General features: G+C 52.0%; 2 protein-coding genes across 2 annotated transcripts; both read left to right on the forward strand.

The window, feature by feature from the left end:
* The first annotated feature begins 3,350 nt into the window (after positions 1-3,350).
* Positions 3,351-21,784, forward strand: FAIM2 (Fas apoptotic inhibitory molecule 2). Its single transcript, XM_037411767.1, has 12 exons — positions 3,351-3,731; positions 5,339-5,519; positions 8,952-9,055; positions 9,214-9,278; positions 10,060-10,113; positions 12,417-12,467; positions 12,999-13,038; positions 13,444-13,481; positions 14,503-14,590; positions 15,154-15,249; positions 17,110-17,163; positions 18,916-21,784. Exons 1-12 carry the CDS (start codon positions 3,717-3,719, stop codon positions 19,063-19,065), a joined length of 936 nt encoding a protein of 311 aa, XP_037267664.1. The 5' UTR covers positions 3,351-3,716; the 3' UTR covers positions 19,066-21,784.
* A 1,992-nt stretch (positions 21,785-23,776) lies between these two features.
* BCDIN3D (BCDIN3 domain containing RNA methyltransferase) lies at positions 23,777-27,526 on the forward strand. Its single transcript, XM_037411772.1, has 2 exons — positions 23,777-23,982; positions 26,046-27,526. Exons 1-2 carry the CDS (start codon positions 23,791-23,793, stop codon positions 26,658-26,660), a joined length of 807 nt encoding a protein of 268 aa, XP_037267669.1. The 5' UTR covers positions 23,777-23,790; the 3' UTR covers positions 26,661-27,526.
* The last annotated feature ends 62 nt before the right edge of the window (positions 27,527-27,588 follow it).

Below are 27,588 nucleotides of genomic sequence, written 5' to 3' on the forward strand. Positions count from 1 at the left end.
CTGGGCACAGGTTGCAGGATTTTCTTCCAGGCAATGGAAACTATAAAGGGGTTATAAAGGGGGTGATGGAGGGCTGGGCTTCTTTTTAAGCTCAGGCACCAGTGCTGGCTGTCAAGGTCTGAGCTAGGGGCTGATGCTCGCTGTGGAAGCCAGTGAGGAGAACATCCCACCACAAAGAGCTCTGGCTTCTCCAGCTCCTCATATCGCACATTAAGGTGAAGTTATTCCTGCTCTTCCAAAACAGCCTGGGGAGGAAGGAGGGCTGTTTCACTGGAGGACTTTGCAGAAGACCAAGAAGGTGCGAGCTGGCCAGGAAGGGAGCTGCTGGCTCTTGGAAGCAGTTTTCCACCTCCCAGGGAGGTGAGGCTCTGGGCTGGCCCACCTGGGGCTGGTGGGCACTGGGGGTCTGGTCTCCCTGCCCACCCTGGGATGCTGGCAGGGTGTGGATGAGGCTGGGTCTTTGCCCCTCAAGATTAAGGGTGGGGTTATTTCTTCCATCCTCTCAAACCCCTCTTTGTGCATGCCCTGATGTTTGCAGCTTGCATGTTAATCTCCCGTCTAGGCACTAAGGCTGGTGGCAGGATTTAGCATTAATAATCTGTGGGTAAGTCAGCAGCCTGAAAGCCTAGGGTAAATTACCTGGGGGTTTAATGGTTTGTTGTTGGAGTTTTTTGTAGTTTTTTGTTTTTGTTGTTGTTTTTTTTTTTAGTCCATGACAGAGCATTCACTGCCACTGGGGACTTGGGAGAAGAGGGTTCCTGGGTGTGCCATCATGTATGTTGATGCAACAGATCCCTTAATTATCCCATCAGGTTTTCTTTACCTTGTTTTTCATGTGATTCAGTATTCAGCAAAGTTGCTTTAATCCCTGTGAAATCCCTTGTGGATTTGGCAGGGCGTGGCCTGGACAGGGTTTTTTTCTTTTCTTTATTTTTCTTTTTTCTTTCCCCCCTGAGTATTAAAGGTATATGTGCTTATGGCTGCTTTCACATGGCCTGATGCTGAGCCGCACCAGCGGTTGGTCAGGGAGCTCGATGTGGGATGCTTGAACAGTGCTGTGATGCTGTTGTGTGAGCATCATGATCTGGAATCTGGGTCTTGTGGTACCTATCCTCCTCGTGCACCTGTGAATCGGGGAAAAAGGGAAACAGAGAGAAAATACCTGCTTGGTAGCACTTTGGCACACTTAAGAGCTTCCAGCTCAAACAGGAAAGCAAGGAACCAGGCTTGGAGCAGCTTTTTCTGGGGGAAGGATGGTCCCTGCAAGGGCTGAAGGTCTCTGCTTTTCGTTCCTATCAGCTGGACAGTCATCCTTGCCTTCTCCATGGCAGAGATGAGGCTCATTTCAAGCCTTGCATGCTCATGGGCTTTCCCAGCTAATTTTCCTGGCTGGGGAAAGGCAGGGACAGTTCCTCAGAGCCCCCTGAAAACCCTGCCTGTTGGAGCTGCATTTGTTTTGGGGGCTGGGCAGCAAGGGAAGACCGAGATGCCCTCTGGGAGTTCAGGGTGTGGGAATGGCCTTCTAGACAATGGGGTTGGTGGTGGGGTTGGTTTCTCTTCCCTGCTGCTTTTCATTCAGAGGGAGGGCTGTTGCGGTAGGCAATGCCATCTGCTTTTCTTTGCTGAGGGTTTTCCTCTCCCAGACCCCATATTTTTCCTCTTTGTAGGCATCTCCAGCCTGGGATGGAGCATGTGAGGTCCCGAGTTATCCCACCAAGGAATCTGGCTTGGCCAGGGGCTGCAGCTGGGATGAGTCCCTCTGGGGTTTGTTAAGAAAATGGGTGTCTCCTCTCTCACCATGATGCCACTCATCACCTGGAGTTTCTGTTCCCAGACCCTTGAGACGGTGGCTCATCCCATGCTTGAAGAGGGTCAGAAGCCAAGCAGGGTGCCCTCGTGCTTGCCCAGAGCAGTGAGAACCCCACCTGCTGGGTTGAGTTTCTCTCCCTCGCTTGGGACCTGCCCAGTTTTATGCCTCTGCTCAACCTCGAGGAGAATGAAAGCCCTTGAGGAGCTTGTGGTTAACTGGCACTTAATTGATTCTGAATAATCCTGACAAGTTTTTGCAGTCCTTGCGGTTAATTGCCTCCCTTTCCAATTGAATAGCTCGGGCTAGGTCTGTATGGATGCCAGCTGTACATTGCTTGGCTGCATTCTTTTCACTTCCAGCTCATGCTTTCCTTTTAACCCTTCCATTGCCTGCTTCTTCATGGAAGCTGTGGGTGGGATGGTCTTTTTAATACCCTCTCCTTGCAAATGGCTTGTTCTTCACCTTCTCTAGGACTTGTTTAGGGAAGCCTGAAAGGTGGCAGGGCCATTTTTCATGCCAGAGTAACAGAGAAGCTAATTTATTTTTTGTATCTGTATCATAAGGCTTGGCAAAACTAATTGAGGTGTGATGTATGCTGCTGGCATGACAAGCAAGGAATGTGTGGAGGGCTGGGGAAGGATGGAGGGAGGACGTGGAGCGGCTGGAGGTAGGGGCACAGATCCTAGTCAGAGTGTAGTCCCAGAACTGCCCCAAAATTCTGCTTTCTTTGTGTGGGAGCACAGTGCAAGACTGCTCTGCTGCACCCTATCATTCGCCACAAGCCTGGTCTTGCCATGAGTTTGGGTGGAGGATTCTGTCTGTCTCTGTCCTGGACAAAATTTGCTGCCCATGTGAAGCACCTCCTTATGTAAAGGGACAATTCCTTTTTTCCCCTTCTCCTGCTGCCTGTGGTGTAAAAGGACGATGTCTCCATCTGTCTGTGCCCTAGAGACTGTAATCCCACCCCCCCCACCTCCCAGGACCCTGACATGGGCAAAAACCTCGTACACTTTGTGCCCTTCCCCTGGGCATGCTCTGGGCTGGGAGCCGGACTCCCCAATTAGCCCGCTCCTTCATGGGCTGAATTATAATCTTGCTTCGGTGATGGGGGCTGGTAGTGCTCGGGGTCTGCTCGCTGCCTGGGGACACCCTCCACACCCTCCTCGTGCCCCCCCACCCCTGCTGGGGCGCACTGGTCCAGAGAGGACAGTGTGTGGGGTGAATGAGCCTTTATCCCCTCCATCCCTGCTCCGTGCAAAGCCCGAAAGGGTCAGGAAGGAGCCAGGGCTGCGTGCAATTCCTCCCTCCTGCTCTCCCGTGAACAGAGCTTGGCTCAGGCCTTGTCTCTGCCACCAGCAGAGCCCACAGCCCCCCGTGGCAGCCCTCCCTGCTGTGCCTGGCTGCAGCAGGGCCTGTGGGAGCTGACGCTCCCTGGTCCAGGCTTGGCTCCGACATGCAGCAGCAGAGAGATGCTGCAGCGAAGCATCCTTTGGCCTCTCCCTTGCCTTTGCCATCCCAGCCCTGAGTTCAGCATCTCTGAGCTGGCTGCTTTGAACCCCTGGTGTGGGGCCCTGCTGCCGCCTACCCAGTGCTGTATCCAGGCAATCGTCCCCCATCGCTGTGGTGGCTGCTAGCCTCCGTTTTAGCTGTTTTCTTTCCCAGCTTCCCCCTGTAGCTGCAGGCTGGGAATGTACGGTCCTCCCTCCAGCGCCCGTTGCTCCGTGGATGTTGCTAGAAGGTGAAGGCATCAGCGCAGGCTGGGGAGGTTGCAGAGCGGTTGCAGCCAGCCCTGAACACATCCCAGGAGAAGGAGGCAGAAAGGACCTGGCCGGGAGGCTGGTGCTCAGCTGCAGCATCTTCCCCCTGCTGCTGCTCGCGGGGTTCCAGCAGCTCATTAGTGAGGAGCATGACCCAGGGGAAGGGTAGGTGGGAGGCCGTGCTGGGGTGATGAGTTGTCATGCTGCATAATTGTTGCATGTTTGGAGTGGGGAAAGTGGGTTGAAGGGGCGGATTTAAGAATAAAGTCGCCGTGGCGGGGGGAGCGGTACCTGTGGCACAGCACATTGGCCCCCTGCTATGGGGCTGGTTTGCAGAGGAAGGGGATGGAGGGATGCGCTGTTATGGGTTGGGGGCTGTTTTTTCTGGTGCTGGATGTGCAGCTGTTGGACCTGTGGCCATTTCCTCCACCCATCCTGGATGTCAGGGAGCTTGATGGGGTGTTTGTGCTTTCCCATCCGTGCTCCCAGCAGTCAGCACTTGTCACCTGCCCTGAGCACCTCCTTCCTGGTCCAGGGAGCTCTGGAGTCTGGGGGTTCTGCAATGCTCTGAGGCAAGGGAGAGGGGGGTTTATGCATCCTTTGCCAGCACAGTGCACCATTGCCATGGCAACGATGATGGAGGCTGCCTGGATGCAGGCAGCACCATCCCTCTTGTATCTCCTTGGTTATCTCTGGGGGTCTTGCATGATATCAGCCACCCTGTGCCCAAGGGCTATGTAAGGAAGGACGGGGTGAGGACAGTCCCTATGGCTGGCAGGGGAGGTGACACAGTTATCTTGATGCAGCTCGTGGTGCACATCCCGTGCTGGTACCCTGGCTTTATTTCCAAGGGCCTGTTACACCTTAAATTTAAGACATACTTACAGGGACCATGCTGTCTGTTGCAGTGCTAATTAGTCTGTTACATTCATTTTGGACTTCTTGTGGCTCCAGTCCCACGTCACTGTGATCCATGGGATGCTGTCCCTGACACTGAGCTGGCACGTTTTGGCAGCAAGGGCAGGGTGTCAGGCTCATAGCTTATCCCAGGATGACAAAGATCTAGAAGGTGAAGTGGATCAAGTTCCCAAGGAGAAGCAAGTTCTCGGGTGGCCCGAGGCTGGCTCTTCGGTGGGATTTCATAGTCTGAAGTCCTGGGATCCCAAGTCCTTTACGTGCACCTTCAGATTCTGGAAAGGAACAAGGCTGAGCCTCTAGATGGGCAGACAGGAACAAGCTGGAAGAAAATGTTGAAGGGCCAAACTAGAGCACTTCCTGGGGGCTAGGAGAAACTCCCCCAAATGTGGGTGTAAGTGGAAATGAAGGTGTTCATGATTTTCTGCCCAGTAAGTGAAAACTTTATTTTTTTAAAGGGGAAATTTAGAAAGAAGTAGGCTGAAAAGCAGAGAATTGGATTCTTTCCAGTGTTGTATATGTGCCTGAGACACCGTGGAGGACCCTGGACGAGGCTGTGTCTCCCCTCAGACATGGCTGCCTGTAACTTTTCATCCCCTTTAACGTGTCAGGTGTTCTCCCATCTCTTCCCTCAACTGCATCAGAGGATGCTCCTTCCTGGGAGTGCAGGGATGAGTCCATTGCCAGCCCGCAGGAGTTGCTGGGTGTCTGTTCAGTTCCCGATCCCTTCCTCCAACAGATGCACCCCCAGGCCCCTGTCTGTGTCCCCCTGAGTTCCCATTGCAGGGCAGTTTCTGTGCTGTTTTTACAGTCTAATTGCTCTCTTACACCCCCACCCCACCCCCTTTCTGTGCAGCTCTCTGTGAACAACAAGCCCCCCAACTCTGAGGGGCAGGGGGAGAAGAAGGACAATGCCACAGCTCCACCAGCTCCTCCGACCTATGAGGAGGCAACAGCAGGAGAAGGGATGAAGTCTGGTGTTTATCCTCCTCCCCCATCGGTCCCACTCCACCCCAGCTGGGCTTACGTTGACCCCAGTAAGTTCTTCCATGGTGGTACCCAGGGTGAGCCCCTTGCTGAGGGGGTAGAGGGGTGCAGAGATTCACCCTATGGGCTTGTAGAGGAGGGGGGAGCCAGGGAGGTGGTGCCCAGTTTGGGTCTGTGATAGACCTCATCCCAGAGCTGTGGCTCTGGGCCACATAGGTGCCTCCCCTATAGGGACAGCCTGGGGGAGCTGGGGTCGTGAAGGCTGGAGAAGAGAAAGCTCCAGGGAGACCTTACAGCACCTGCCAGTGCCTGAAGGGGCTGGCAAGAAAGCTGGGGAGGGGCTTCTTACAGGGGTAGGGGGTGACAGGGCAAGGGGGGTGGCTTTAAACTGCAAGAGGGGAGATGTAGAGCAGCTGTTGGGAAGAAATTCTTTACTGTGGGGGCGGCGAGGCGCTGGCACTGGGGAGCTGTGGGTGCCCCAGCCCTGGAAGGGTCCAAGGCCAGGTTGGACGGGGCTGGGAGCACCCTGGGCTGGTGGGGGGGGGTCCCCCTGGCAGGGGGTTGGAACTGGGTGGTCTTTAAGGTCCCTTCCAACCCACACCCTTCCATGACTCTGTGAGTCTATATCTGTGAGGGAAAGCCATTCCACCCAAACACTAGATCCCACTGCCTTCCAGAGGGGGAACTAAACTGCAATGCTCTGTCCCTGCTCCCCTTCCCAGTACCAGGATGGGAAAAATCCCCTCTCCCAGCTTGCTGCGCTGGGCAATGCCACCTCGCAGGGCTGGGGAGAGCCCTGGTGCGGCGCTCACGGCTCTGCAGGCAGCACCCCCCTTCCAGCTCCTGCTCAGCCCCGGCTTTCAAAGAAGCCGCTGAACTGGCAAAATCATGTCGCAGCATCAGTGATCTCCGGCTGCTGCAAGCTGGTGTTCTGAGCCGCTGGAGGCTGGAACACGGCTGGGCTCGAGGGCTGAATGTTCCAGCGTTGCTCTGTGTGCTGGCTCCTCGGCCAACAAACAGCGTTTCTTCCCCGGGTGCCGCATACAGCATCCGCTTGGTCGTGGCGAGCAGACAAAGGCTCGACTGTGCCCGGTGCAGGGGAATAGCTGCGATGGATGCAGCGGCCAGCAAGCAAGTCTGCTGGGGTGGCCAACTGCTCAGTCAGCACGGCTCGAACAGGAGGGAGTGCTGGAGGGACTGGATTTAATGACTCCTGAGTCCTCGCTCCTGCTCAGTCCCTCTGCTGCGCTTTGCCTGTATCATCCAGCGGGGATGGTCGCAGCTGCAGGATGAAGATGTTTAGGGAAGGGGAAGAGCCAGCTAAACCCCTCTGAGCCATGTGTGCCTGTGCACCTCCCATGGTCCCACAGACTTTTTTCCATTCTTGTTTGCCTTCAGGGGCCAGAAACAGAGGGATAAATAACCTCCCAGCTTGCTACAACGACCATCTGGGCCTTTCTACTGTCATGATGAATTAGGATGGGTAAAGCCCACCATGGGTTAGGAAGCCGGTGTTTTGGTATCCTGGAGGACTTGTTTAGGTGATGTGTCATCTCTTGTCCCCTCCCTGACAAGCCTGGCAGGGCTTCCTCTCTGCAGCTGTGCCTGCGCCCTGATCCTCTCTGCTGTTTTCCTCTGGTTTTGTGTCCTTCTCCCCTTCCCCCGCCCTCAGCCATGCTGCAAGCTGTGGCTCCTATGCCAGGGTCTGGGGGGGAGGGGGCACATGCCATGGGGCTGTGTCTAGCAGCTTCTATGAGCCTGGAAGTAGCTGGAGAAAAGCAGCACGTGCTTTAGGTTGCTTTCTTTAATAACGAACTTGGGACACACTGTCTTGCCTCAGACGTGGCCATGGGTGGGAGATGCTGGGTGCTGGCGACACTGGTCAGGAGGAGGAAACCTCCTTCCTCTGAGGCATTTAAGTGCAAAGTTAGATGCCCTGATTGCTTTGACGCAGGAGGCATTGAAGTGTCCTGGGGATATGGGCCTCGGGGGCTCCCCGCCAGGTGGGGGTGATGACAGATCTCACAGAAATGCAGAGACAACCCGCTGTAGGAATTTCATCTCCACTGGAGCATAGAGGAAGGCACAAGAGATTTGTTGGGCACAAGAAGAGCACAAGGGATTTATTTCCTGCTAAGGGTCATCTTTAGGATGAGGCTTCTGCAGTCACAGCAAACAACCTTTGACCGGTAAACCTGGCAAAATCCAGGACCTTGAACTTGGCTTTCCTGGTGCCTGCAGTTGGTCCTCTGAGTTTGAGAGGGTCTTTCCTCCATCAGCCTGAAGGATCTGAGTATCACTGAGCTAAAAAGCTTGGAGAAGGAGGGGAGGCACCTCTCAAACGGGCAGGGACGTGAATGTATAGCTGGTGTAATTGCACAAGCCTTCATTCTATAGGAAACTCCGGCAGGGAAACTGTTAGTAACAGGGAAGGGGTATCTGCAAGAGAAGCAAATAGCGTAGGGGAATGATGGGCTGAGACAGCTGAGGTTTCAGTATTTGTTGTATTTTTTCTTGAGCATGAGGTTCCAGGAGATGGAGCAGGCTGAATCTTGTGTCTAATTTGTGCAGCTAATTTTAGGGAGAACCTGCTGCTTTGGATTTCTCCTTGCAGCCTGCTGCCCTGCGTATCCTCACGGCTACCTTCATCCCTGGCTGAACGGCACAGCCCCCTCCCCAGCAGGCAGAGGTTTTCCTGACATTTCCCCCCCCCCGCAAGGCTGCAGAGCAAACCGATGCTTTATGGTCCAGCTCGCCCCTCTGCAGGGAAATTCCAGCAGCAGCCGCCTGTACTACAGAGCCTCCAGCAAAGCAGAGCTGGGTTGTGTGTTGCGATTATTTGGGGGTGGGGGGTGGGTACCCTCAGCAGCAGCAGCAGCATTGGGGTTCTTTGGGGTTGTCTTCCCCCTCGTTTAGATTTGCTGCAAACTGTTGACTCCCCGCATGGAAATCAGATTCGGGGTGTTACAGAAAAGCTGGCTGCAAGGAGCTTCTCAAGGAGGACAGGGCACACGGTTGACATCAGATGTGATGCAGACACAGCCTCAGCTCAGGCAATCACAGAGCAGCCAGGGAATCCTCCCGCACCCGAGCTCCTGATGGGAATGACTGAGGCGCTGAGTCACTGCTCCTCGGGAGGGGTGGGATGCTTTAATATTCAGTGAAAGGTGAGCAAGGATATGATACGAGCCCTCTAATTGCCATTAAAGGTACAGTGGCACCGTGGACAGGAATAAACCCTGGTGTCCTTGCTGTGCTGGAGTTTGCAGAAGTGGTTTCCCCCTCTGTTCCTGGAGATGGTCCTAATAAGATGCAGCAGTGGGAAGGCAGCAAAGTGCATGCCAGCAAGCTTCTGTTTTGCAGTGCAACAATAAAACCTTGAAACCTGGGCATCCTGAGCTGCAGTCAGTGCTGGGGTCAGGTTATTGCAGCTGGGGAGGGAACTGGGTGACAGGAGCTGATCTGTCTGGCTTCTGCTTCAGGCACGAGCCCAAGCTATGGCGGTGGCGGGTACCCAGGGGACACAGAGATGCTCACGACCTTCAGCTGGGATGACAGGAATGTGCGCAGAGTGTTCATCAGGAAGGTAAGGGGCAAGAGTCTCCAGGCTCAGCTTTCCCCTGTGAAGGCAGGGGACAGCCCTGAGCTCTTGGAGGGACCTGGCTGGGATGGCTTTGCTCCCTCCCCAGGCTGGGGGGGAAGCAGAGAGCCTGCGGGTTGCCCATGGGCTGCCTCTCCTTGCAGGTTTATGCCATCCTGATGGTCCAGCTCTTGGTCACTGTTGTTATTGTGGCCTTCTTCACCTTCTGGTAGGTCTCTTGTGTAGCAGTAATGCTTGCTTTGTCCTATATATGACCTGCTCCCGAATTACCTGTTACTTGGGGGTGTTGTCTGCTATGTAGGTACTTGATTTTTTTTTTTTTTCCCCACCCATGTGCTCCAATAGAAAAACAAACCTGAAGGAGCCCTGAGAGGTCCTCCAGTACCTGATCTGCCTTTCCTGTGTCTCTTCTGGACAGTGCATCGTCCCTTCTGGTGCCATCCCCAGCCAGGAGGCCTGGGCTGCTTGCCCCTGAGCATTGACTGCTCCATTTTTCCTTCGGGAGTTATCACGGCCAGCAGATCCCAGCCTACCTCGGCTTCAGGGGCTGGGTTACCTTGCAGAAGCAGATACCCCACACTCGAGCGGTGGCTCTGTGGTTTAGATGACTGAGCATTTGGGGCACGTGGGGCTCATTTGTTGCCTCCAAAATAAATAATGAATCACTGTCAGCCTGAGGATTTTTGGTTCCTTAATCACTTCTCAGAGAAAGCAGTGACCGTTCCCCAGGCAAGCCTGGCTGTGTAATGGATAACAGCAGGGCTGTCTTTCTGACTTGACAGGTTGAATTTCTTTCCAGCTGGTCACTTTGCCAGGTAGTTTCAGCTGTGGTTTTTCTGTTGGGTTTTTGGTTTTGTTTTGTTGTTTGTTCTTTCACATACCCTGTGCCACATCACCCTGTGTGTGTTCCCAGGTTTAATTTAGCAGCAGCCTGTGAAGTGATTAGCTTTTTTATGCTTTCTGCTCAGCATTTGTTTCCTGTCTTGCAGTGAGCCGGTCAAGGGGTACATTCAGACGCACTCTGCCTGGTATTGGGCTTCCTAGTGAGTATCTCTTTCTTCTCCTATGGCCATGTATGCTCCAAACGGCTCTGGATGCGGCTGCAGTGACGTGGAGACACCTTCCAAACACTTCTGCATCTTGCATGTGAAGAATTGCTCCAATATGTGTGCAGGGGAAGCCGGGAAAATTCATGGATAACTCTGATAGAAAGATAAAAAAACTAAATGAGTATAAGACATGGGAGATGCTGGGTATCTCCAAATACTCCCCAAAAAAGGGCCCTACAAACCGGGGTCAAAGTAAGTACATGAGTATTGCTTGCAGAGCAAACCAGGTGAAACTGGGGGGCTTCCAGTGCAGGAACACAGAGGTGAGACCTGAAAGGGTGCCTAGGGTACCTTAGAGCCTTAATTTTGGGCTTGTCCCCTTCAAAGCAAGGGGGTTGCTTGGGTTTACATCTCATGCCTTGATATGCAATGGATGTGAAGAAGGGTGCAGGGAGTGGGGGTACGACGGGGGGTATTAGGATGCTTCTGGCTGTGTCTGAGTGGGGCTGTCATGCCTGGGTCTGCATCGCAGAGCTGCTCTCGGTGCCCAGAATCTGGATGCCATTCATTAGCCAAGCCTGGTCCAAAAGGTCAGCTGGGAGGTAGCGTGGGCTGCGCTTCAGTGCGTTGGTATATTTGCAGTTGTGCTGGTTTCCTGGATGCCTGTTGTGTTAGTGCTGCTAATTAAGCAGGCAGAGTGTGCGATGTAATTGTCTGTGAACAAGGCTCTGTGAACTCGGCTTTAATTAGTTCACACCCAAACCATGAAATATGTCCAGGTCCGGAGATGAGACACCAGCTTATATAACTTAGAAAAAAAAAAAAAGACCCAAAATAGCAGCAATGGAAGGGAACTGGCATTGGTGTGCCCCTTTGACCTCAAGGGAAGATAACGTGCTCCTCCTTGGCCGGTTGGTGGACTGGAGAAGCAGCGCTGCTTTGTAGGGAGATGAGACCAAGCTCTGCTCAGGTCTATGCTCTGACTTTTGGGTTCGTCTCTTGCAGCTCGCTGGTCGGTTAGTATTGATTTCTTACTACCTCCCAGTAGGAGCAAACAAGTCTTGGCCCGGCTGGGGGCAGGGTCTGTACTTGAGGGACTTAAGTTTCGCCTCCCAGCCAGCCAACCCTTCCCTCCATCCCAGTGTCCCCAGTTGCTTGCCCTGGTCTGGGTCTGGATCTCCTTCATACGCAGACACCCCAACTTTAGATACACTGCTGTAAAATAAAAGGGGGTGCCGTAGGGTGTTTTCCTGCTGCTGGGGTGATGGCTCAGAGGGAATAAAACAAGAGCAGGTGTGCAACAAGGGATGCAAAGGAGATGGAACAACTGCAGCGGCGCTCTCCGCTCCCTGTGTGCTTTTTTTCCATCTATTCAGCCATGTCCACTCCAGCGTTCCTGGTTTCCCTGTGGGAGAGCAATGCTCAGCTTTATCTCTCGTGCATTTATCATGGCCCGTGGGTTTTGCCGTCACGTTCATTTATTAGACCCAAGGTGACTGGCTATCGTGCAGCCATCGGCATGCTTGGAAGCTGCTTTCCCCCCTGCCCCCCCCCAGGCTCTGGGTGAAGCGGGTAAGCAGGTTCCCACTGTGCCACAACCCATCCAGCATGTGGAAAAACACCTGGGCTGCGTGACGGCTGGAGAGAGGGAGACCATCCCTCAGCTGTTGGATTCTTTGTTTTGCTTTGCTGAAGGGTCAAGTCATGTCAGATAAATAACTCTTGTGACCTGGGGATGGCTTGTGCAACAGCATATTAGGCTTGGGTCTGCAAGCTTCACCCAGCTTAGGGGATCCTTCTGCTCCTGAGCTCTTCCTCAAGCGCTTGTGCGGTAACATGGGACCAGTTCCCTTCTCCGACACAGACCTTCCACCTGGCCTTAGGCAAGTCCCACTACCAGCCCTGTGAACCTTGCTTTAAGTGTTGCTGAAATCCCAGCAGATGCCCTGATCCCACCAAGCCAGGGGCAAAGTCTGGCCACCTCTGCATGAGCAATTCCTGCACGATGAGGTGCCAACAGCAAAGACATTTGGGTGCTCTGTCTGTCCTGGACCCTTGCTGTGCTCTAACCCCATCCTTCAGGTTTCTTGGGGACTGGCATATGCAAAGTGGGCAGAAAACTACTTCGGTGAGAGGTAGGCACTGCGTTGCTTCCCAGCCAGCCTCAACTTCTGGCACGGTGCTGGCATTTTAAACAGCGCAGCAGAGCACTGAAACTTGTCAGCTGGAGACTCTCCTGCATCAACACACCGTGCTTGTGTTTTCTTCCCTAAACTGCTCTTTTTCTCTTCTTGCAGTGCTGTTTTCTTTGTGACCTACTTGATTCTTGCCTGTTGCTCTGGACCCAGGTAAAATATTTTCTTTTTGGATTTGTAACAGCCCTGCAAACTGTTTTCCTCTTTTTCACACATGACCAGCAACGTTCTGGAGATGGGACAGGGTCGTGCTGACACAGTGATGTAGGGACTGCGGTGGCAGCTGTATTTTCAGGCCTGATGCAGTTGCGGGTTGCTGCAATGCAGCATTAAAAGCTGGAGTCAAAGTGCAACTGGAGAGAAGCTATGTGGTAGCAAAAATTGCACGGCCCCAAGTTTTCATTATTAAATACTGCAGAGGCTGCTCGGGTTCGCTGTCAGCGGAGCAGGGCACTGCTGGCTGCTCTGCTGGAATGCCGTGGGGATATTCACCCTCCTGGTCTAGGAGCACTCTAGATGTGCTCTCATTCCCAACAGAATGACTGTCCCCTTGCACCACCCCTGCCATTTGCTGCATAGGCCATTAATTAATGGCGCATCTTATGCAACCTGTTGTGCAGTGCTGCTGCCTGCCTCTGCCCTTTGCAGCATGGGGCTGACCAGCCCTTGTTTCTTTACTTGCAGGAGGTATTTCCCATGGAATCTGATCCTGCTGAGCATCTTTGTAAGTAGCACATCTGGACAGTGTCTGCCTTACCCCTGCAGCCAGCATGGGGTTTGCAACGGCTCCAAGCAGGAGACGTGTCTGGTCTGGGTTCACACAGAAAGCAAGAATTTCATCCTCTAATTGCTCTGCACTTGGACCGAGGAGCTGTAATTGAACTAGAATGTGATAAGCAGGAAAGAAGGGAGCCTCTGTTTAAAAACAATTAGGGAAAAAAAAAAAAGCCTGCAGAGGCTGGTCAGTGGTGGGAGCTGGGGGATTAGAAACTATGCAAAAATTGTTTCTCTTGAGCATCTGTTTAAGAGGTTTCACTGCCCTTATCACTGTAATTGAAATGTTTTATTGTCTGCGTATCTCTCCCTGGGACATGAATGCAGAAATAATGTGGGTTTCTTTCCCTCCCAGACACTCTCCATGGCTTATCTCACTGGGATGCTCTCCAGGTAGGCTGAGCATATGGTCTCTGGGTGTCTTCTGCTCCCATGTCCTTTTTCTTCCTGCAAAAATCTTCCCTGCTTCTCCTATAGGAAAGCACTAGGGAGCCAGGGACAAGGCAGTCGCCATACCCTGTGGTCTCGCCTTTTCCACTAAGCAGCACTTCAGCAGATGGGGCTGGAGTGACACAAGGATTTTTTTCCAGTAGTTTCAGCTTTTTTGTAGTCCATAGATTGCTCCCTTTTGCTTGGTGTTTTTTTTTTTTTACTGTTACAATCTGCTCACAAGATCAGCCCTGGTTCACGTGGGTCCCTGGTGATGAGGCAGATGAGCCAGTGGGTGTTGATGGATGCGTGCTGGAGACAAAGAAAGTAGCGGTTTCAGCAACTCGGGGAAAATACCAGTGATATCACTTTCAAATCAAACTGAAGAGTGGGGACTGGCTTTTCTTAGGGCTGAGCCTGGTGATGCAATCAAAACCAGCAGTCAGACACACAAAAAAATCATAATCTAAGCCTGCAGTCTCTCTGCCTGTTCACATCCCTCCTTCCCTGCCATTTTCCAAGACCCAGACCCCTGCTACAAGCACATCAGTAGCATAACAGTGGCTGCAGCTTTCTGATTTCTCATTGTGCTGCAATGACATTTATAAGCCTATTTTTATTACTTCCCAGTTTGAATCCTCCTCCTCCTCCATCTGTCCATGGGCAGATAGATTTTTATAGTAAGTCCCCATCTTTGCCTCTTGGGAGGAACTCATGAGCAGCTTAGAAATGCCCTCCTGCCTACCCTCTTCTATTTAAAGCAGGAGGAAAACCCATCTAGTTTGTAGCTTTTTTTCCTTTTAGTGTTTTCCACCTTTCCCTTTTTACATTAAGGGAGGGGGGACGGGACACGACATGACACACACTGATAATTGGACTCTTGCTTTCCTTGTACACCTCTGCTAAGCTTCTGCCCATCTTAATCCCTCCTTCTACTTTTCCCTGTGGAAAACACTGAAAAGTGCTTTTGCTGTTAATTTTGCAGTTACTACAATACCAAGTCAGTCCTCCTGTGCCTGGGGATCACAGCCCTGGTGTGTCTGTCTGTCACCATCTTCAGCTTCCAGAGCAAGGTGAGCCTGTGCTGATCAGTCCCTCCGGGAGAAGCACCTCCTGGGAACAGGGTCAGGCTGTGCTGGGGATGGGGTGTGAAGAAGGGGCAGGTCTGTAGGGCTCTGCCCACAGGAGCAATTTGAGGAGTGTTGGGATGTGAAGCCAAGGTTATGGGAAGATTAGGACAGATGCTGGGGTGAGGGATCCGTCAGGGGTATAGATGGGGTTGGAAGTTGCTAATGTGGGGGGGGTAACCTGGTTTTTTTTTTTTTTTGGAGGATTAAGCTGTGGGGTACAGAAGGGCACTGCACAAACGTGTATGATGGGCTTTTGGATTTCAGGCATGCAATGGGTGCTGAGGTTTTGCCCATGGCAACAAAGGGGATGTGGCAAGCGTTTGGCTCTGTGCTGTATAGATGTGTCTATAGGACCTGGGATGCAGACGAAGTGACTGCCATGTGACAGCAAGATGGGGGTACAGCTGGGGAGTCCCTTCCCGTGGACACCAGGAGGCTTGGCTCTCCTCGCTGCCTCTTGTTTCGGCACCTGTGCACATGTAACATGATGGTTTTTACCTCCGCAGTTTGACTTCACCTCCTACCAGGGCGTCCTCTTCGTGATGCTCATGGTGCTCTTCTTTGGTGGCATCATCCTGGCTGTGATACTGCCCTACCAATACGTGAGTACCGACCTGCTGGACCTCCTTCCTCACCCAGTGCCACCAGTCCTGGTGCAAGGCTGGGAGCTGATCAGCCTGATGTGAGCAAACTCCAGGGCTGGGCTCGAGAGGTCCCAGCCTGCTCTCTGAAAATGAGTAGAAACACCAACAGAAAGAAAAGGTGAGACCAGGTGGCTGTTGCCTGGTGGCTGAACAACCAGATATCGGGTTGTAGGACAGTGCTGGCCTGGGGCTTGAGGAAGTTTGCTTCTGTTCCCAGACCTGCGTAATGACTCCATGCCAGGTCACGTCATCCGTTTGTGCCTCAGCTTCCACTCCAGTAAAACCAGGGTGGTGAGCACGTTCAAGTGGGCTCCTGCCCCAAATTCAGGGCTTCTGCCCCAAATTCAGGGCAGGACTTTTGAACTCTGGATATGTGCAGTGGGATGCCTGTGTGGCCAGACCTGGCCGTATCGACACTAACACCAGGCACCGTCCTGGAGTGTTTACATCTTAAGGCTCAAATTTCTCATAAATAAGCACCTCTGGAGGGTGATTCAGACCACAGGGACAAGTCCTGATGACAAGTGGCCACCTTATCGCTCCTCCAGCTGCTGCCAGCCCCTCTTGCATGGTTCCGTACCCTTCCTCTGGTCTCACTGGTCACAGCTGCTGCTGGCTCTGCCCAGCCGAACTCTTGGAGCAGCCTGTGACCACACCTGATAGAGGGTTTGGTGTGGCAGTACGGAGTGTCTGGTCTCCATCCAAGAGTGTTTCATTAGGCGACTCATCATTCAGGCAAGAGCCTGACAGACCCTGGAAGATGCTGATGAAAGAGGGAAGGTGTGTGGGGCTGTGCAGCCACCATTAATCACCCTGAACTCTTGCTTGTGCTGAAGACCGAGACACCCAGCTTTGGTCACAGCAGCCTTTAAGTGGCCTCCAGGCTCTTCCCATCTCAGCTGGCTTCTCTGGGGACCTCAGCCCTACAGACCTGCAGGAGACACTCCCGCTAGCCCTGGGGTTGGTCTGATGATGGACAAATACACAGGCTGGTGTTTCCAAAACGGGAGCTTGGATTTTGGTTGCCTTGACTTGAGATCCACCTCTCCCCTATGCAGACGTGAGGGTAAAGCAGCTTGCAGTGCCAAGCCACTGACACTAAACTGTTGAGACAACTACTCTTTATCTTGCAGCTTGTCAAGATAAGCATAGCTCGAGGCACCCTTCTAATGAGCTTGTCTATCTGGGGAGGCAGGCTGTGATTTCTGGGTTCAGTCAGCTGTCCACGTGGGCACCTTCTCCTGGAATACAGGCAACTTCTCCATTGCCGCAGTGTGCTGCTGTGCCACGGCAAGCAGGGCTTGAGGTTTGGTCCTAATTCCAGTGAATTTCCTGCTGCGACTCCAGCAGATGAACACATTAAGTGATGCTTGTTAATTAAAGCTGGCTCTGGCTCTTGGAAGCATTTGGTGTTTCTTCCAGTGGGATCAGCCTTGTCTGGGTAAATAAACACCTGCTAGGGCTGCTGCAAAATGTGTTTCCATCTGGATAGTGCCAAGACTTTTCCACAGAGACAGCAGCTGTGGTGGAGTAGGCTATTTGGAAGCCCAAGTACCTGTTCTGGATGCTTGTGAACCAACTGGACATAAACGCCACAGTAAGAAGGGAAACTGAGGCACAGGGACCTGTTCCTTGCTGTGAAAAGGTCCGCAATAGAAACTGTTGGAGGTGGAAGTGGTGCAAGTCCATCCTGGGCTGTTAGAGCACTTTCCCTAACTTGTGTCCTATCTTCCACATGAGAGCTAAGCCCTCTTCTGTGTCAAATCCCAATTAACCAGTTTTCTCCCAGGCACTGACTGGTGGATTTGTTTCCTTTAGGTCCCTTGGCTCCACGCGATCTATGCTCTGCTTGGTGCCATTATCTTTACTATGGTAAGTGGGTGCTGGTCATGGGGCCTGGGAGTGTGCTGGCAGGAAAAATAAGCAAGGAGCAAATGCTTTTAGTCTTGAAGGTGCCTGGGGAAGGGAGGAGTGTGAGGTGCAGGATTGCAGAGAGCTCTACATCCTCCAGTGGCTCATGAATAGCAATTATTGCAGTGACCTCAGCCTTGTCCCAAGAAGGTGTTGGTGTACGTGACGGTGCTGGTGCAGAGCATGGTGTGATTAGCAAACCTGTGCTGTATGTGCAATACTAGGTGTGAACAGCAGAAAGCATTGTAGGCAAAGGGCAAAAAGGCATCTCTGGAGTGGGAAAAGCTTCAACACAGCAGCAGGAGCTGGGCTGCAGGGCTCAGCAGGAGCCTGGGGATGCACTGCGGCTGCAGAAGTGAGCAAAGTTGGGTTGGGGTCAGCTGAGTCGAAGTGAGCCAAGGGTTGGGTGTGAGTCTGACTAACAGCAACAGAGGTACAGGAAGACCCAGGCCGTGGTTTGGGATTAAGGGGCATTAGGAAGGTTCATTGCAGGTAGGCGAAGCCTTGAGACTGTGCAGCTCCTTCGAGGGGAGCTGAAAAGTCTTGATTCCTTCCTGCGACGGCTCCCCGGCAGTCTCTCCTGCAAGCCTCTTCCCGGAGCACGTCCCGGCAGCGATGTGCTTGCCGTTCAGCTGTGGGAGTTGTCTGGGAAGATGTTTGGCATTACCTTGAGGTGGGGGTCAGGAGGAGGGCTGCCTTGGGGTTCAAGGCGGTGCCCATTGGGCATGTTGTGAATAAGAACAGTTGAGCAATTTCATTTATTAGCTATAAAAGTCATTTCAAGTGAGCTCGGGTATTTCTTCTGTGATTCATGATTAAAGACTGTTCTGTGAAATACAAGTAGGCTAAACATCTTATAATTACCCCATAAACTTCAGTCAGAACCTCAGCTCAGGCTGGTAGCGTCTGGGGAGTTCAGCAGTTATTTATGACTGGGGAGGGCAGAGCTGCCAGCTGACCCCAGGCGATGGCGAAGATGCCCTGGCAGCCCTGAAGAGCTCCGTGCCAAGGTGTCTGTTGCAGGCTGGGTTAACAGGGAGAGTAAAGGTGAGGTGGGGGAAGATACTGGGCTTGAAGTCATGCAACAAGGTGCAGGTTTTCTTGCAGCTGGGCCGCCAGCCTGCCTTGCAGCCTGTGTTTGTTACCACTGTAAGGGTTCACTGGTAAAATCTGCCCTGCACACAGTTGTGTCTGCTTCAGAAAGGCGTAAGCTCCCCTCTGGGTCTGGCTACCTCCACTGGCAGCTCTGCAGACCTTGGTGCTGCCCAGGATCTGGGGTTTATTGCTCTTTGTTGTTCTGGTAGTGCTGCTGCTGCAATGTCATGTTGGGTCCAGGTCACCTTGTTACCTGGCAGGCGTTTCTGAGCAGGGGGAAGTCTTGGAATAATAAGTCGTAGGGACTGGCTGAGGAGGAACAGGGAGAACTGCTCCAGAGCTGATCCTGGGGCACATTTGGGATAGGTGGAGCATGAAGGAAGCAGGATTTGAGTAACAGGCTCAGGGTTTGACTATCAAGAATGAAATGAAGGAAGGGGAAACAACATGCATTGTTCTGAACGATTAAATTGCAGTTACAGCCCATAAAAAGTGGCTGCATTTTTGTTCTGGGCACAGTGAAGCAGTTGGGAGAACTCCTGCCATTAAAGCACTTCTTGCCTTGCTGTGCCAAATCTCCATGTGACTGTCATTGGGTTTCCTCATCTTTCCTCACAGTTCCTGGCACTTGATACCCAGATGCTGATGGGGAATCGTCGGTACTCATTGAACCCAGAGGAATACATCTTTGGAGCCCTCAATATTTATCTGGACATCATCTACATCTTCTCCTTCTTCCTCCAGTTCTTTGGCTCCAGCCAGGAATGAGTGCAGCAAGAGTATCTTCTCTTTGCTGGCAAGATGCAAATGTGTTTTTAAAAAAAAAAAGTTATAAGAAGAGGAAAAGAGGGTTACAAAAAACAAACACAAACCAACCCACCCTTTCTGGCCCACTAGCAGGCTCCATCCAATCAGCTGAGCAAAGCCCCTGGGTTCCTTATGCAGCTTGTATATATGCTGTTAGGCCTTTGTGACCCAGAAAGCAAAGCAGGGCTTAAGTGTTATGTCTCTTCTGCTCCCTCTGCTCCTACTAAGATCAAACCAGACCAGAGACTGGGAGGCATGAGACCAAGATCTTCTTTTCCCCAGAGGCTGTCAGAGTTGCCTGTCTGAGTCCTGCACATCATGGGATGTTGAAGTGCTGAGAACAGCTCTGCAAAGGGAAAATAACATTAAGGAGAGAGAGTAGGGAATTTTGCTAGGATCCTGGCAGGAAAACTAGCTAAACAAAGGAAAAAGGCTAGGGAAATCCTTGCATGCCCCCATTTCTCTCCTGCATTCATTTGGAGCCTTGTGGCCTCTGCAGAGATATATTCCTGATAGTGCCTGCTTTTAGAAATGCAGAGTGTGGGATCACGTAGTCTGGATGTCCCAGCAATCAGCAATCCTCCAGGCACAAGGGAACTTGTTGTTCAGGATGTGCAGCCTCTTTGAGGACATCCCGAACGCCCCTGCAGGAAGAATTTTTCTGTATCCTTTGCATCTGGCTGTGGGGCTGAGGATGTACTTGCTTTCCTTCCCAGAGTGGGATGGCAGGACCACTGGCTGTGGGCTCCCCTACCCACCCAAGGGGGATGTGTATGACAGTTCTCTCTGACATGTGGCTCTTCACCTGGGAGAGCTGTGATCCCATGTAAGGATTGTTGGCAGAGGCGATGAAAGAGGCTGTTTCAGAGCCCATGCAAAGCCAGACGCATCCTGATGTGGGAAATGGCTGGCTGAGATCCTGTGACCCATCATGAGATCTGATGTCTTCACAAAATTGTCTTGGTTGCTTGAGATTAAGAGTCCTAAGTGGTTACTACCCAGAGACTGAGGCCAGGGTGAATGCCTCTTGCTCAGAACGGGCACTGCTTTGTAGCAAACACCAATGTTGCCTCTTGTTCCGGCCATTTTCCAGTTTTGCTCTCCCAAACAGGGATGTCAGTGAGGGCACTGGATGCCTCTGAGTGCTCAGGTAACTTTCCATCTTCCCCTTGCTCACGTTCCCCTGTTTGAGGATTAGCTGGCTAATTTCTAACTGTAAAGCTCCAGGTGGAGATAAGAGGCCTTTTGCTCTTATTTAAAAAGTGATCCTTCCTGCTGATAGAAACCTGTATCTTCAATCTCTCTGGGAATGCCAGGGCAAGTGCGTCACTGAGCTGCCTCTAGCAATCCCTTCCTGTTAGAGAGAGGCTATGCCAAAATGCTCCATACTGCACATTCCTCCTCTGCTGCTGCCCTGGCTTTTACCCTTCACATGTTGTATCCTCCTGCCACACGTGTGCAATGCCCTGAGCTGGGCAGAGGAAAGTTACTGTGCAGAGAGTCAAAAAATGCTTCAGCCCCTCTGTGGCTGCACTGACCTTGTCCGTGATCATACAGCAGCACAAGTGATGCCTTCCACCTTGCTCACCTCCCCAACACCCCCCAAAATAATAAACCCCAAAGCCAAAATCTTTTTAGGGGTAAAGGTTACTACTAAGTGATGACAGCATTACGTTCATGACCCACTGATTTCTGCAGTGTGTTGCAGAGAAGAAACAAGAGCCTTAAATTGCTGAGCAGGCTGAATCAGGAGAGGGGACAGCAGGATAAGCACCCTAAAAGTTTATAAAACAGCAGTTTAAGGAGGGAATTTTCTGGCTCAGACCCATGCAGGCATTTCTGAAATATCTTAGCAGACTGGCTGTGTAGCTTTTTTTGCTCACAGCAAAAGGCCTTGCAGATATTTCTGCTTTTGAGGAGGGTGTATGGAGTTACATGATGAGTTCTGACTCTGAGATAGTCTTAAAACCCCTCCTCTGGAGGACAATCTAGACCAGAGCTCTGCAGCCCTCCTATCTGCACTGGGACTCCTCCAAACTGGCCCTGCATACCCTGGGACCTGGGGAGGAGAACACGGATCTGCAGCCCACTCTGGATCTCTTGCTCTCTTTTTTTTTTTTTTTTTTTTTTTCTCTCTTCTGGTGTGGAGTAACTTTGCTGCTGCCTGAGCTTCTGCTATGTCCTGGCTTTCTGCTCCTGTGTGGAAAAAGCTTGCATGGCACCTGCTCCATCTCCAGGCCACTTGAGTGGGAATGGCTTGCTGCTCTCCCATGCCCCTCTGCCGGGCTCCCTTCTTGCATGTGTCCTGGTACCTCTTCTGTGCTGACCCCACAGCTTGCAGTCCATCCAAGCCAGACCTGCCGAAAGCACTTGCATTGAAGCAGTGAGTAATATCTACGTGCTTAGAGAGGTGTAAGTCCTCATGAGGCTGAGTAACACAGGATTAGGGATGGCATATAGCTATGGGCATGTTCCTCCCAGGTTCCCCGACCACCCATGCAGGGAAGGTGCAGGGCTGCTTCTCTTCCTCCATGTGGATGTCCTTTGTCTGAGGTCTGCATCATCCGGGCCCTGCTCTGTATCCCCATGCTCCCTTTGTCCAGCCATTCTTCTTGTTTCATTGTAAATAGGATTTTGTATTTTCTCTGAACATTGCTAATAAATTGTTGCAAAACTGTTATTGCTGTTGTGAGGTCTCCTTACTGCAGTACAGCTGAAGGAAGGTCTGGTTGCACAGCTGGTGCTTCATCCCTTTAAATGAGAAAACATAAACAAGACTGTGGCATGGCTCAAAGTTTTGATGGGGACCAGGCTGTCCCTCCTCTGGTTATGACTAAGGAACACATCCTACACAAAGGAATAAAATGCATGTGGCTCTGGCGTAGGCATCAAGTATTTGAGAACTGAGGACCAAAGGGCTCCTTGAGCGAGGATGCTGTTCTCCCTCAGACTTGGTTTAAGTGGCTACAGGATTAAAAAAGAAGCAAGCGGGGGTAAACAAGTGTTGTCAACAAGGCACCTGCTCAGAGGGCATTTTCTGTAGCTCTGGAGAGCAAACTGACGTACTAAGCTTTCTCTAGAGTAGTGAGAGAAAGAAATGCCTCCAGAGAGCAATTCACCTGACCTAAATGAGTGCCTGCACCAGGGGGTGAAAACTCCTCTCTCTCTCCATCAGCTCCAAAGGGCTGATTAGCCCAGGCTGTTGAAGCTCTCTGAGGACAGAAATCCCAGTGGCAGCATCTTCTTGCGACAGATTTGTGCTCTTTGGGAGTTGCTGTGCCCACAGCTGGGGGTGAGATTTGTTTCCTAAGGAGCCTGGCTAAACAGCAGGGTACGGCTGGTCTGCACTTTACTGCCCACCGATGCATTTTCTGCAGCAAGGAAAGTATTTTGCCCTGTGGTTTGCTGCTGTTTGTGGGACAGCAGTCGTGGAAAAATAACTGAAGCGGAGCATTTCTCTGCAAACAATAAGGTGGCCATGAGTATTTCTATGAGGCATCATTAGCTGGTCCTGTAATTACCACAAACAGGATAAAAGGCTGATGATTCAAATCTCAACAGTTGGCTCTTGAGGAATGGGGCAAAAATTGATTCGGCTTCAAGTGGGCCCATTCAGAGGTGGGATACAGGGATGTGGGACAAGGAGGGTGATGGGGAGATTCATCAGGGTGTGAAGGATGCTGGAAAGAGGTAGGGATATAACCATGGGACAGGAATTTGGGGGCTCTAAATGCAGCCGGGGAGAGGCAGAGGAGACCTCAGAACACCTGAATTCCACCATCTGGAAAGGGGGCAATTTTTATTTACTTTTGCACTGATTTCTGACTTCCTTCCCTTGCAGGCTTGGGGTATTTCAAGGAAAGATGGAGCCTGTATCCCGGCCAATCCCTGCTGCTGCCTCCACAGCAGGAGCAACATGCAAGAAGGGCCCAGGAGCTCTTCACCTGCATTTCTGAGCTCCTGGCGCCCTCTGCTCTTCATAATGTGATTAAAAAAAAAAAAAAAAAAAAGGCAGCGTGAAATAAAATGCAGGTTCCCTCTGTCAACTTGACCCTAAAACCTCCCCCGTGCCAACCCTTGTCCTCCTTTAACTTCTGCTGTAAAACCTCCTGCCAGCTGCCTGCCTATGGGGGCCTGGGCTATCCCATGTTTAAATGTAATTTAAGTAATGTTTATACAGTATTTATATATATATATATTTAAATAGCACTTGTATAAAAGTTTGTAAAGCTTTTATAAACAGGGAGAGCACTGGCTGAGTTGGGTTGCCCAGATTCTGGTGGGTTTTGACACTGCCATGGAGCAAAAGCAGAGATAAAATTTCTGGCTCTATTTGGGTAGTTTCTGGGGGCAGTGGCACCCCCAGGGCCCTTCCGCAGAGGTGCCCTGAAAGGGGGGGACCCCAAGATCGACCCCCAAGGCTTGTGCCCCCATGCTAGGCTGCAGCGTCGCCATGGCAATGCTGGGTCAAAGGTGGCAGGGCCTGGGTTGTTGGAGCTCTCCTGCTTCAGCCTGCCCTCGTGTGATGGGGCCCAGACAGGCTGTTTTTACACAAAATCTCTAAGCATTCATCTTTTCACTCGAATGGGCCCGGTGAGGCAATGCTCGCCCCCCGGAACCTTTCTTCCCCGGAACGTCTCTGCTCACGTCCGGTGTTCGCCCGGGGCGCGCGGGGATGAGGATAAAATGGCGGCGCCCATGAGCGAAGGATCTCCCGCCTCGGAGCCTGGCGCTGCTCCCTACGGCAACTTCCCGAATTACTCCCGCTTCCACCCGCCCGAGGGGCGAGTCCGCCTCCTGCCTGGCGGGCTCCTGCGGAGCCTGTTCCCCGCGGCGGCCCGCCCGGTGCTGGGGCTCGATGTGGGGTGCAACTCGGGGGTAAAAGGGCGCCTCGGCGGGAGCGGGAGGGGTAGGCCGCGGGGCGGCAGGCCTGGGGGTCCCTGCGGGAGGGGGAGCGCTGGGCTGGAGGTCTGGGCTGTGGGGAAGGCTGGAAAGGCTCGGGGGGAGACTGCTCTGGAGACTGGGGGCCTGCAGGAAAGATTGAGTGGACATGCTGGTCTGGAGGTTTGGGGCCTGTGGGAAGGCCTGAGGGGGAGGTGCTGATCGGGAGTTTGGGGGGGCTTTGGGAGAGACGGGAGGGAGGCACTGGTCTGCGGAATTGGGGGGTGGTGGGGCAAACTGGGGAGGCACTTGTCTTGGGTTTTGGGGGACAGTCCAGCATATGGAAAAGATTAGGGATGAGGCACTGGTGGTGGGGGCAGACTGAGAAGGTGGGGAGGGTGGGGATGAGGGCCTGGGAGAGGGGCAGTGGGGCAAACTGGGAAGACTGGAAAAGGCACTGACCCAAGGTGGTGAGACAGGTGGAGGAGACTGGGACAGGCAGGAGCTTAGGGTGTTGGGAGACAGATTGGAAAGATGGGGAGGCACTGGGGTGGGGTGTTGGGGGCACTGGGGCAGAGTGGGGAGGTTGGGGCATTGGAGGGAAGTCTGGGAGGGCTGAGGGAGGCACTCCCTTGGGATTTGGGAAAGAATGGGGCAGGACTGAGAAGACTGGGTGGGGGCAGTGGGGAAGGCTCTGGGGAGCAATGACCTGTGGGGTTGGGGAGGAATGGAACAGCCTAGAACAGCGGGGCAGGGGTAGCAGCCTGGGATGGGGTTGAGCCTGTGTAAAAGGCACAGTGGGAAAGCAGGACTTGTGTGCAGCATGAGACTGGTGGGGCTCAGGAGATTGTCAGTGGGTGCTGTGTGTCCTGAGCACCAGAGAGTTGGTATAGGACCCCTAAGAGCAAGGGAACTGGACAAACCTGAGGCAAGAAACTGTAATCGGTTGTGTATTGTGTAGTATCACATCATTTATCCATGAGACAGAACCTGAAACTAAAATCCTGGTCACGTGCTCCTGAGGATCTTGTGACAGAGCTGGTGAATCGTGTAGAATTGCTCATTTTGAAAGTTCATTCTCTTTACGTAGTTCAGCTTTTTTCTCATGACTTTTTCTTAGCGTGTAGCTTTGCTGTCTTGTAACTCAGAAGTATTTGTGCATCTTTGATGCAGTGTTTAATAATGTTTTAAGATATTTTTTTTTTCAGATGGAGACTTTTATCAGTGTATTAGGAACAATTACTCATTCAGAATGAGATTGCATTCTGGCAGGGGAAGAAAATAGTACTGCTGTTTCCATGGCTTCTCTTCCCCCAGCCCCCTGCCAGAAGGTTTGAAAGTCTGCCTAAGGCATTATCTAAAGGACGATTCTAGATCCTATTTCAGGTGAACTTGTGGAACAGGTCAGGTGAAAATGGTCTCGGTACGGTTCTTCTGCGCTGCAGAGGCTTTCGCCACTAGAGGACACCCTCTGCCCGCCTGTGTGGGCGGCGAGCTCGGCCGGTGTCATTCAGGAGCTCATTCCGTAAAATATTAATAAGTTTTCCACTTAGTGGCACACTCTGTGGAAGGAAATTCAAAGGAAAGCTCTCGTGTTAACTATTAAGCAGCAGTCTGGTGGTCAGGGAATGTCTTTTACTTTAGCAGTGGCAGAAGAAATTTTTACTCCAATTCAGGCAAGATATATAGCTCTTGGTGCCACGGGGGAACTCTGAGGCTTGCTTAGGGAAGTCAGTGAAGCCTTCGCCCCCACGTTGGATGGGGATATCCAGCAAGATTCCTGTACCAAAACTCATCTTTCTTGTAGTTTTTGGAGCAAAACCCCAAGTGTGGGCTGATACAGTTTTAGTTCCAGTATCTGGTTGACTTCAGTAGTCAGGAATACCGTGATGCTTTTTGCTACAGAAAGGAAGATCGTTGGTGCGCTTATTGTTCTGAACTTCGAGAGAAAGCTCTTGAGGTGGCACTTGTGCCTTGCTGCTGAGAGTTGGTTCCTGTGTGCTTGGTATGTGTTACTGAAGCAGCGTAGGCCCCATGAACCCCTGTTTTGCTTTCTGCAGGAGCTAAGTGTGGCTCTGTACAGGCATTTCCTCGGCCTTCAGGAGAGCAAAGGCAGCCTGGAGCGGCCTGCAGCTGGAACGGATCTGAACCTTCTGTGCTGTGACATTGATCCGGTGTTGATTGAGAGGGCTCGGCAGTGCAGCCCCTTTCCTGCCTCCATATCCTTTGCCAACCTGGACATCATGGACTCCAGTGCCAGGGAGCCATTCCTGAGCTCCTACCTGAGCCGTTTTGGCCGCTCCACCTTTGACATCGTGTTTTGCATGTCTGTGACCATGTGGATCCACCTGAATCATGGGGATAGCGGCCTGATGGAGTTCCTGTCGTTCCTCTCCTCTCTGTGCACGTACCTGCTGATTGAACCTCAGCCCTGGAAGTGCTACAGGGCAGCTGCACGCCGCCTGCGGAAGCTGGGCAGAAATGACTTTGATCACTTCCGATCTCTTGCTATCAACGGGGATATGGCGGAGAGGATAACCCAGATCTTAACGAAGGACTGCGCCATGGAGCTGGTGTGTTGCTTTGGGAGCACCAGCTGGGACAGAAGCCTCTTGCTTTTTAAATCAAATGGCTCAAATTGTGAGGGCAGGGGGCCTTCAGAACAGGAGCAGTAACTGATAAATGGTCTTTCACATTCATGAATTCGTAGGCAATGCGGTGCTTGCTGCTTACAGAGTCAGATCAAGGAATTCCTAAATCCCTGTTGGGGCCAGACATTGACCTCCAGGGGAGCTGGAGGCAAATATCTGTGTGATTTTTTTTTTTTTTTAATGACTTTTTTCTTTGCATCTGCAAAATGCGGTGGCATTTTTAACCTACCTTGTGAGTTCTGAGATTGCTGTTCCTAGAAAGTGCTTTTGAAATCAAAGTTGCTACATGTGTGCATTGTATACGTACCAAGAACATTCCCTGGAAGAAGAAAGAACATGCCTTTTTTGTCCATGGAGCTTTTCAAGGAAAGGAGCTTTTCAAATTTCTGTGGACCCTTGCAGTGCACTGTTTGTTCTGCTGCTTGTCACGTCTTCTGTATAAAATACTCTTGGAAAACATATAACCTGGTTTACCAGCAATGAACAAGTGCGTTGGATCGTTGGCAGAGGGTGTCTGGTCGACAGCTTGCCCAGAGCGGTGGTGGATACCCCATCCCTGGAAACATCCGAGTTCAGGTGGGACGGGGCTCTGAGCAACCTCATCCTAGGTGAGGCTGTCCTTGCGCAGGGCAGGGGGTTGGACTGGATGAGCTGTAAAGGTCCCTTTCCACCCAAACCAGTCTGTGGTCCGATGATACTGGTCGGGCTGTGATCAGTGCACCTTTGCCGATGAGGCTTGCCTGGAGTGTGCCTGGGAGGCTGAGAACGGTGTGATTTCTGTGGAGTGAGGGGTTTATATGGTAGGGCATGTACTTGTTTAAGTGTGTAACGGAGCGAGTGATTTTTGTAATAATATCCTTGAAATAAAAGTAACTTAATTTTATTGTAAATAGTGTTTGGTTTTTTTAATTTTTCTTTTTGTTTACATTGTTTTTAACACCTAAGCCATCCC

Source organism: Falco rusticolus, chromosome 19, assembly GCF_015220075.1.
Source record: "Falco rusticolus isolate bFalRus1 chromosome 19, bFalRus1.pri, whole genome shotgun sequence".
NCBI lineage: Eukaryota > Metazoa > Chordata > Aves > Falconiformes > Falconidae > Falco > Falco rusticolus.